The sequence below is a fragment of the Hydra vulgaris genome, chromosome 02, assembly GCF_038396675.1.
Source record: "Hydra vulgaris chromosome 02, alternate assembly HydraT2T_AEP".
Taxonomy (NCBI): Eukaryota; Metazoa; Cnidaria; class Hydrozoa; order Anthoathecata; family Hydridae; genus Hydra; species Hydra vulgaris.
The window spans coordinates 26615001-26625000 of NC_088921.1; the positions used below are offsets into that span (position 1 = coordinate 26615001).

General features: G+C 25.8%; 1 protein-coding gene across 1 annotated transcript in view; it reads right to left on the reverse strand.

Moving 5' to 3' along the window:
- LOC101237477 (E3 ubiquitin-protein ligase UBR4) overlaps nt 1–10000 on the reverse strand; it is a 126183-nt gene that overhangs the window by 23900 nt on the left and 92283 nt on the right. The window contains exons 59-66 of the mRNA XM_065790452.1: nt 9833–9961; nt 9619–9680; nt 9473–9533; nt 9042–9113; nt 8843–8949; nt 8198–8459; nt 849–1337; nt 230–412 (exon numbers count right to left, since the gene is read on the reverse strand). Of these exons, the coding sequence (XP_065646524.1) occupies nt 230–412; nt 849–1337; nt 8198–8459; nt 8843–8949; nt 9042–9113; nt 9473–9533; nt 9619–9680; nt 9833–9961 (1365 nt within the window). The remainder of the gene's footprint in view (nt 1–229; nt 413–848; nt 1338–8197; nt 8460–8842; nt 8950–9041; nt 9114–9472; nt 9534–9618; nt 9681–9832; nt 9962–10000) is intronic.

The following is a 10000-nucleotide window of genomic DNA, read 5'->3' on the forward strand; positions in this document are numbered from 1 at the left end:
TATTTTAGAAATATTGCTTGACTATAGACACCAGATCAACATGTTAAATGTTTAAATTTAATGAGCTGATGAAGCTGGTATTTATAATTCAGTGAATATATCTAAAATAAAAAATTATTAGAGAAACTCTATTTTCTGAATAAATAATAATACATACATATATAAATACATGGGCTTATATCTTTAAGTATACAACATAAATAATGTTTTGCACAAATAATAAACTAACCGACATCATATTAGCAGATTGAACTGAGAGGCATAACTTAATTCTTTCGCAAATAAGCTCATTTAGTGATTCATTGGCTTTTTTATTTTCTGATGTAAGTTTGATCAGAAGAGTTCTAGCAAGGGCTACAAGATCTTTTTTCTCAAGTTGTAAATTGTGAGTTACAAGTTCTTGTAGACAACCCTAAATTTATTTTTAAAAATTTAATGTCAACAAAATAAATATAAAAAAAAGTATTTTTATATTAAAAAGTAATGTAAAAAAATTTTTATACCAACAACAAGTGTTCATTTAAATAATACTTAAGTCTTAAGTAAGAAAATTTACTCATTATTTAAAAAATATTTAAATAATAATATAAACATATTTAAAAAATAATATACTATTTCTATGAAATAAAAAAAATTAGGAGCAAATGCAATTATCAATATTGTTTGTATTTAAATAGTGTCTTTTTTTCAGGTACCAAAATCAGGAATCAAAAATAGGGCGAAAATAGTGACCTAATGTAAACCCACACTCACCTGATTATAGTTATTGTTGTTAATATTGAGCCAATAAAAAAAGTTACTTACATAACCAAGTTCTCAAAAAACTGCTTAAAATTAACTTTTTTTACCTGCATTAAAAGACACTCATGTGCTGATTCAATAGTTGATAGAGCTCTAAGAACAGTCAAACAATGATGAACTGTTGATAAAGCACATCCATAACATTTACCAACTCTTGGTAAGTTCTCGCCTTGTTTATCCAATATATAAACCTCTTCAGGAACACCACTGAATGAAGGCAAGCGATAGAACTGAGGTTTATCATCAAGATAAGAAGGTGATGGAAGAATTTCAGGTGTTAAATACATTGCTTGTGACAAAGCTTCTTGTTGTTTCATATCATATTGTAAAAGTTCTTTTCTCAATGCTGTTACTGTTTGTGTTGCTTTACTCATATTGTCAAAAGAAGTTTTACAATCAACACAGTATAATTGCGCAACACTCTGTATTGAACGCTTAATTGATGTTATTGCAACAGATGCTGTTGAAGTTGTCTGGGAATTAGTAGAAAGAGGTGAAACATTCCACACTAAAGATTTGTCTGTAGGCAATTCTTCCTAAAAAAATAGTTTTGAATTAAATTAAAACTTGCTATAAATTAAAAGTATTTTTAACAATTTCTGCTTAAATTATTTTAAAAAGTTTTCATTGAATATGTGTGTGTGTGTATATATATATATACATACATATATATATATATATATATATATATATATATATATATATATATATATATATATATATATACATATATGTATATATATACATATATGTATATATATAGCTTTAATTTTTTTTTATTTATTTACTTCTAATGATTTTTAATGAAAAATAAAAATGTTGCAAAAAAAAAAAAAATTCCTAAATTTTAGGCTTTTTATTTTTGTAAACATTGTTTTTAATAATAATAATAAAAAAGTATATATATTTAGATTGAAAAAAATTATAAATAACTTTTTTTCTATTTATTTTGTATTAACTCAAATATAAAAGTTTTTAATTTTTATGAGGGTAAAATTTTATTATACTCATAGTATTCTTTAAATATTTGTACAATAAATTTAACGTGATTAGATTTATTTGGCATAAAGAATATATATATATATATATATATATATATATATATATATATATATATATATATATATATATATATATATATATATATATGTATTATTTAGATGAATAAAAATAATTGATTAGCGGGACTTAAAGTTTTATTCCCGATGGCAATCATCAGCCATTAATACAAACAAAAAACGTAAACAAACCGTTACAAAAACAAAAAAAGGAAAAATGACTTCTAACGTTATAAACAAACCTACATAAAAAACAAATCAAAAAACAAAAAGCCATTATAGTTTACTAGTCTCCTGTGTCAAATAAAGATAATTAGAATTTTTTAGAATGTCGACACTGAGATACAATTTCATTTTTTTTATTCAGTAGATTTTTTCCATTATGTGATAAAATAACATATTTTTTGTAAAGACAAAGGTGGCATATTTTTGTTGCTAAATTGTAAGGTTTGCAATGTTTGACAATTTTCCATTCTATAATTGGCTTTATGTTTTGGTCTTTTAAGCTCCATTCCTTAGATAGTTCTGTGTCATTTCTATACTTAACTGATGCAAATGATTTGAGATGGTTTGCGTATCTTAATTTAAATGGTGTATTACAAATGCCAAAATATACTTTTTTATTACAATTATGATGACTCGAACTTACGGTTGCTTGGTAGACAATATTGTTAGACAAACATTGATTGTTTAAAGGACAAAATGCTATATCTATGCAGTTACATTGGTTGGTTTTTAATTGATTTTTGTTGTGCAAAATTTTGAAATTATGCAAATTTATGATTTTAGGTTAGGCATACAACTGTAGCTGATCTTAATAGAATTTTGGTTAAATATTCTATGTAGTTTGTAGCCAGCTGGAAAATGTAAGTCAATAAGGGCTAGAAAATGGTTTCTTATTTTTATTTTGATGTTTAAGCTGAACGGAGGGTCATACCAAAATATATTATGTTTATGATGCTTTTTTTGTTGATTTTGATTTGAGATTAACTGTGGTTGGTAGGTAAGTTTTGACTTGTATCCTGATTTTTATAAGTATATCAGATATACTTATAAAAATCGGGATACAAGTCTTAATATTATTACAAACTTACACACACTTATGGCAGTTGTCTAAAGAAACAATACAATATTTAACACAAAAGGCAAAGTTTTAATTATAATAAAACTATAAAAAATATACACAGCAATGCAATAAAAGTTTTTTATTCTAAAACACTAATTAATTTTAACTTTTTTGATTTCAGCAGGTTTAATCTGAAACATTTCATATTATATCTCAAATTTTTTATTGTTTTGAAACTAAATATTTCAGCATAATTTTTTTAGCATTTTACTGCTATTGCTTTGGTTGGTATATTATCTTCCAGCTTATGTTTTTATTTTTTTGACACAAATTGAAAAAACTCAAAGAACTTTTTGTCATTTTTAAAAGCTAAGAGGATAAAAGTCAAAAAATCAACTAATTGATAATATTTCAAAAAATCGACTAATTGATAATATTTTCACAATTCCCATGTTGGTAATAACTTATTGTTTTAATTATGAAAAACATTCCAGAGCAATGAGTTATAAGCAATTAAAAAGATGTTAAAAACTTCTTTTTTTTTAAAAAAAAATTTAGCTACAAATTTACAGTGTTTGTAATACCATTTAACTAGATTTCAAGAAAGGAGTCATTTTACTGTAGTCATTGATTTTACTTTAGAAGATAAGTACTATTTAATTACATTTAATTTGAAAAATTATAATATGATTTGAAAAATTGTAAAACCTTTTTTTTGTTTAAAATTTTTCATCATATGCAACTTTTTGTATCCACATGCATCCAAGCTATTTTTTTAACAGCGCATAGCTTAAGTTCTAAGTGGTACAGCGGTGTGAAATTTTTTAGCACATCAACCCACATCTTTTTGCTATTCAATTATTTTCAGATCATGTGCGCTCTTTTTTAAAAATGGAGTTATTTGAAGAACAGCGGAAACATAATTAAGAAGAAAGAAATTCTTGTTTTTGGATTTTACTTTGAAAGGATTTTTTGTTACTGATGTAAAAAAAATTTCATTTATGGGATCAAAATTTGCAATAAAATGGTATGCAGTATATCTAATGATGGAATGTTTTTTAAACAAAAATAAAAGTTGGTTAGAGGGAGCACATGTAGAATTTGAAATAAATATATATCAGCCACATCCTTTTTTTATCTTCTGGAGAAACTGGAGGACAACCCAAAAAAAAAAACTTTGAAGACTCATCCTTTGAAACCAAAAAAACGGAAATTTAAATACTTAGTAAAACTGCAGATGAAGTAGCATGTCATTTGCCAGGGCAAAGAAACAAAGCAATTTCAATAAAATTTGGAATTTTGGTGGCAGGCAGTTGAATCGTGACAAGGCATTAGCTTATTACATTGACTCTAAACATAATTCTTATGAACAGATGCAAAGGTGAACTTTTAAGGCAGAGCATATAGTATTTCCATTTTATCATAGTCTATGCAAGTTGAAAAAGTAATATTATCCATTAGATGAACATATTTCTGTTACAGAAACATGTACCGAAATTAACCTAGAAGCCATACTTGATAAAACTTCTGAATGCCTAATTAAAGCCCAATGCGAAGTTTTATAAAATCTAACTTTTATTAAGCTATTCACATCAATTATTAAATGGGGATGTGATAGAAGCTCTGGTCACAGCACTAAACACAAATTATGATGCTACTAATGAATTTCTGCTTGTATTTTTATTTAATCCGTTGATGTGACAACCAAAATATTATTTGGCAAAATTCACAACCTTTATTCACACTTTATTGCCAAACAACTAATTTTATTTTTTCAAAAGAAATAAATTTTTTTACTATAACAAAAACTATCCAAGTTTTAAAGGAAATCTCAACTCATTCCAACATCTATAAAACTTGATGAATCTCAAATTGCTGCTAAACACCATCTAATACTCTTAATAATAGGTGGCAAAGTTTGAAATGTCTTGACTGACTCAACAAAAATGTGTACATATGTAGTTTGACTCCTAAATGATAAACAGCAAACTAAAAGACTTAGTTGTTAAAAAAGAACATGGTTTTGGCCTGTCTGCTTTGCATGTGTAGATTCTATTTTTTGAGCGCATTTTACACATTAGCTATTATTTAGTTATAAAAGATTGGCAAGTAAGAAGCGATAAAGATAAATTTAGTGTCAAAAATATTTCAAAGATATCAAAAAAAAAATTAAAAACCATATGGGCCTTATTGGTAGATAAACCAAAATCTGGCTTTGGAAATACAAATAATGGGAACACAGCTTACAAGTTTTTTATAAAGCAAAATCTAAATGGAGTTATTAGAGGTTTAGATGCCAATCTAATAAATTTTAGTATTTTATTAAGAACACTTTCCTCTAATTAACTATTATGAATTTATTATTATTAATTAACTATTATGAATTTCAAAAATTTTGTTCTGAAACCAAAACTCTTTATCATAATATATATCCATGGTTACTATGCCTGTTACTATGCACAAAACATAAAGTTATGAAAACATGGCTTTTTCCAATTGAAAAACTATTGGAAGAGTCTTAAGATGCCGAAATAAAAATTTTTGGAGATTTTGCGAGCATCATAAAAGATAAAACTTATTTCTACAAATAAAGATTTGGCCGATATGCTTTTAAAAACATCAAATCTTGTCCCCAACTCACATGAACATTTTAACCTGAAAAATGCGCCTCTAACGTAACCTCCTAAATTCAGGCAAAAATGGAAGCTTTTTTTCCTTTTCATTGGTTCCAAGTCAAGCCTCATTCTACTCCATGGTTTTCACCCTCTTGTGCAGCTGCTATATCTAATTGTAATCATTTTTTTCATCTTTTTCAAAAGAACAACTCTTTTGAGAACAAACAACTATTTATTATTACAAGAAATTGATGTAAAAAGGTGCATAAATCGATGTAAAAAGGTGCTGTCAGATGCTAAGCTCTTTTATATTTTTATTATATGACTTCATAATTTTTATACAAAACATTTTTTAAACAACCAAAAAAATAGAAATCGTCAAATTGATTGAAAATAAAAAGATAGGGGATCTGAACGAACAGGTAAAGCTAGATCCAGTGCAATAGAAGGTACATAACATAATAAATTGGTATAGAATATTAGTTTGCTTTGTCAAACCATCTCTAAGTCATTGAGATAAGCACCATACTCACTACAATACAAATATGTATCAGTGTCAAGATCTTCATAACCAATCTTTAACTAAAGGTCACCAGCAATGTATACTTAAGCCATTTTAACAGCATCTGTTTAACTAGATTTTAATATGTTTATAGAATGCAACTCTGACCAACATCAAGTTTATGAAAGTCTAAATCACATTGTAAAAGTAGTTCAGAGTTTTTTCCAAGACTTGTTGAACCGAAATAATATATGCACCACTGGCACCCTGACACAACAAAAGCTTTTTAAATAGAGTCAGATGTATGGCCATATAAGTTTTACAAAATTGTGTGATGTATTTAAAAAATATTTTGCTAATTAAACTAACCCTTTTAAACTGTTATGTTTCAAGAGACAGTATTTTATTTCTTTTGTTTCTATTATGAAACTACATAACTTTTTTGATAAAGTAAGTAGTGCAGACTGATGTGATTTAAATGAATTCTTGATGTGATGAGGTGATTCAAAGACATAACCTTTTATCTCTTAACCTTTCATCGTCACCAAGTTTGTGAAAAAATTGAAATTGTATTTAAATGTAAAAGAATCACAAGTGCTTTCTAAAGTTTCTTAATGTCATCTCACTAAAATTATCATTATTGTCCTTAAACTGTATTTTTTGAGTTTTTTCATCAATCCAATGATTCTTATGATTTTTCATATATGAACATAATCATTACATAAAATTTTTTTTAGTCGACCATGGTTTTTCTACAACAGTTTCAAAGTAAGAGAGAGAGAAACTTAACATCGACTCTATATTTTGTCACAAAGCATTGCAACACAGTTTTTATTTGTATTTGAAATTGATCTAAGTATAGAACTAATTACTTCATACTAAAAATCTCAAGGCAAGATACCAGAATCATGAAAACTATAATAACAGGTCCACCAAAAAGACATTTAATCCTAAGATTTCTGAAAAAGTGGTTAAAAATGCCTTAAAATACACTTCATCTACTACTAAGACATGCTGCCATCAGAATAAGTAAGTACGCATTAAATAATAAAAATAGCTATTATTATTATTATTTTCAATAAAAAGTCAGTATAACAGTTGACAGTAATATTCATTTTAAACAATGCTCTTAGATCAAAATGTCTATCCAATTACTTTTGATGCAAGACGGATAGAATTACATCTGTCTATCTTATATAGGGTCTGAATGTGATGCCATGACACTATATTTAGAACTTAAATACTTTAAGGATAGCATTATGGAGAAAGCATTTCCCCCTAATGTTTATTAATGTTTATTAAATAAAATTGAACTTTTAAAATGATTGATACACAAATAAACATTGTTTAGAATTTTAATAAGTTTTCCATTAAGATCTCTTCTTGCACCTGTAGAAATAAGAATAATAACTTTCATATTTGAGTAGTGAGTTAATCACTAAAATAAGTTGATAACTTGATAAGTTGATAACTTGATAATTTTCATTGGCAATTCCACTCATTTGTGTGCAGTTAAATACAGTGCAATATGAAGGCATTTCTGAACAATGAAGAATATTATTTACTAAAGAATAATGCAATATAAAACAGACAACTTTGCAGAGTTTCTGCCAAGTTGTGAACTTATTTGTATTCTACCAGGACATCCCAAAATGCCTTGTGCATACAATTACACTCAAAACAAAGTAAAACTGAAAAAGTCAATAGCCCTTGACAAAAACTCAATTAAATTTGTAAACTTAAATAAATAAAAAAAAAATAAAACTTCACAAAAATAATTTTTTTTAAAAATCTTTATAACATACATTTGTATATATATATATATATATATATATATATATATATATATATATATATATATATATATATATATATATATATATATATATATATATATATATATATATATATACATATATATACATATATATACATATATATACATTTATACATTTGTAGTAGGAAATCTTAATTTATCAAAAATGCATCTTTTTCTGGCTATACTTAGTGAAAACATACAAACATTCTAAACAAGACAATTAAAAATATATATATATATATATATATATATATATATATATATATATATATATAACAAAAATAAATGAACAAATATAGTAAAATAAACAAGGTACTATAAAAGATAAACATTGACCTCAGCACTATGGGCACCATCACTACTTGTTCTAAGAATGCTTTCTAACATTTGTCTATGGCCAGTAAGAGCTTGGTAATATTGATCTGCTTTTTCTAAAGCAGAATTAACTGCTTTCAATGCCTTTTGTCTTTCTTCTTCATTGTTAATAGTGTCAACAGTACAAGAAGAGTGGGCACTAAGTACAAACTCAAATTTTGCGTACTTACAAAAACCACAAAGAGTACATAAAAATGGATCCCTTTCATCATAGTTAATAGCTCTATAAAATAAATACATTTAATATTACTAACATATATTTAATGCATAATACTACAATAGTTCACGTATTGCTATCTTTTGCAAAGCAAGTCATTATAAGCAAATCATTAAAAGAAAATCATTAAAAGCAAGTCATTATAAGCAAGTCATTATAAGCAAACCATTATAAGCAAGTCAATAAAAGCAAGTCACGATAAGCAAGTCAATAAAAACAAGTCATTATAAGCAAGTCATTATGAAACTTTATAAAAATCTTTTTAGATTTTCGTTTACTCTTGAACATTTTTTATGTAAATCCAAAATTAACATGGATCAACAATTTTAATATAAAAATTCTCTCAAACATAATGTAGTTTGTTTTTCACTCATAAATAAAAATAGTACCTGCACTTATGACATTGATATACATTTTCTCCACAATTTCCGCAAATACCAGGATGGGCTGGCACTGATGCACTGCATCGCGGGCATTGTAAACTTTCAGCAGAAAACTAAAAAAAGTTATGAGCAATACAAAATATCTGAAAATTAATTTCTTTGTACTACATCTATATTTTTTCAAAAAAAACAACAACAACTGTACCTGCACATTTTCATAAAAAGAAGAAAACTCAATCATGAGATTACAAGCTGTGATTGGAAATGCAAACTCAACCTAAAGCAATGTTTGTATATATATATATATATATATATATATATATATATATATATATATATATATATATATATATATATATATATGTGTGTGTGTGTATGTATGTATGTATGTATGTATGTATGTATGTATGTATGTATGTTTGTAAGTATGTATGTATGTATGAAGGTATGAATGTATGAATGTATGTATGTATGTATGTATGTATGTATGTGTCTGTATGTATGTATGTATGTATGTATGTATGTATGTATGTATGTATGTATGTATGTATGTATGTATGTATGTATGTATGTATGTATGTATGTATATAAAAACTGTATTTACGATTATATTAAATAATTAGATTAGAGTTATACTTTCACATCTGTTTGACCCTGTGTTAAAAAAACCTTCTTTGCTTTTTGCCATATTCCACTTCTAACAATAAAAGTAAAACAAAAAAACTTATATCTTTTAGAAAGTTGTTAGTCACATTTTTTTAAAGTGAATGTTATGAACATACTTTTTAAGCTCAACAACAGATGGAACAGGTTTGTTATTGTAGAAAATTATCATGCTTTTGACCTAGAAAAACAAAAAACCTTTTGACCAGGAAATACTAAAATATAAACTTAAACAAGAAAATCAAAAATATTTATTCAAAAACAAAATATATACAAAAAATAATAATATAAACAATAAAAATCAAATTAGTAATAAACAGAAATCGCACTTACCATTTTTGCTCTTTTAATATCAGAAATTTTTAACATTATTTTTGATATTGTGTGATTGGTTGTCAGTTTTATAAGTTGTGACTTTGGTGTATGGCGAATGTCTGATTTAATAGTTGACAACTTGTAGCTCTGGAAAATTTATATTTATTTGTTAATAAACTTATTTTG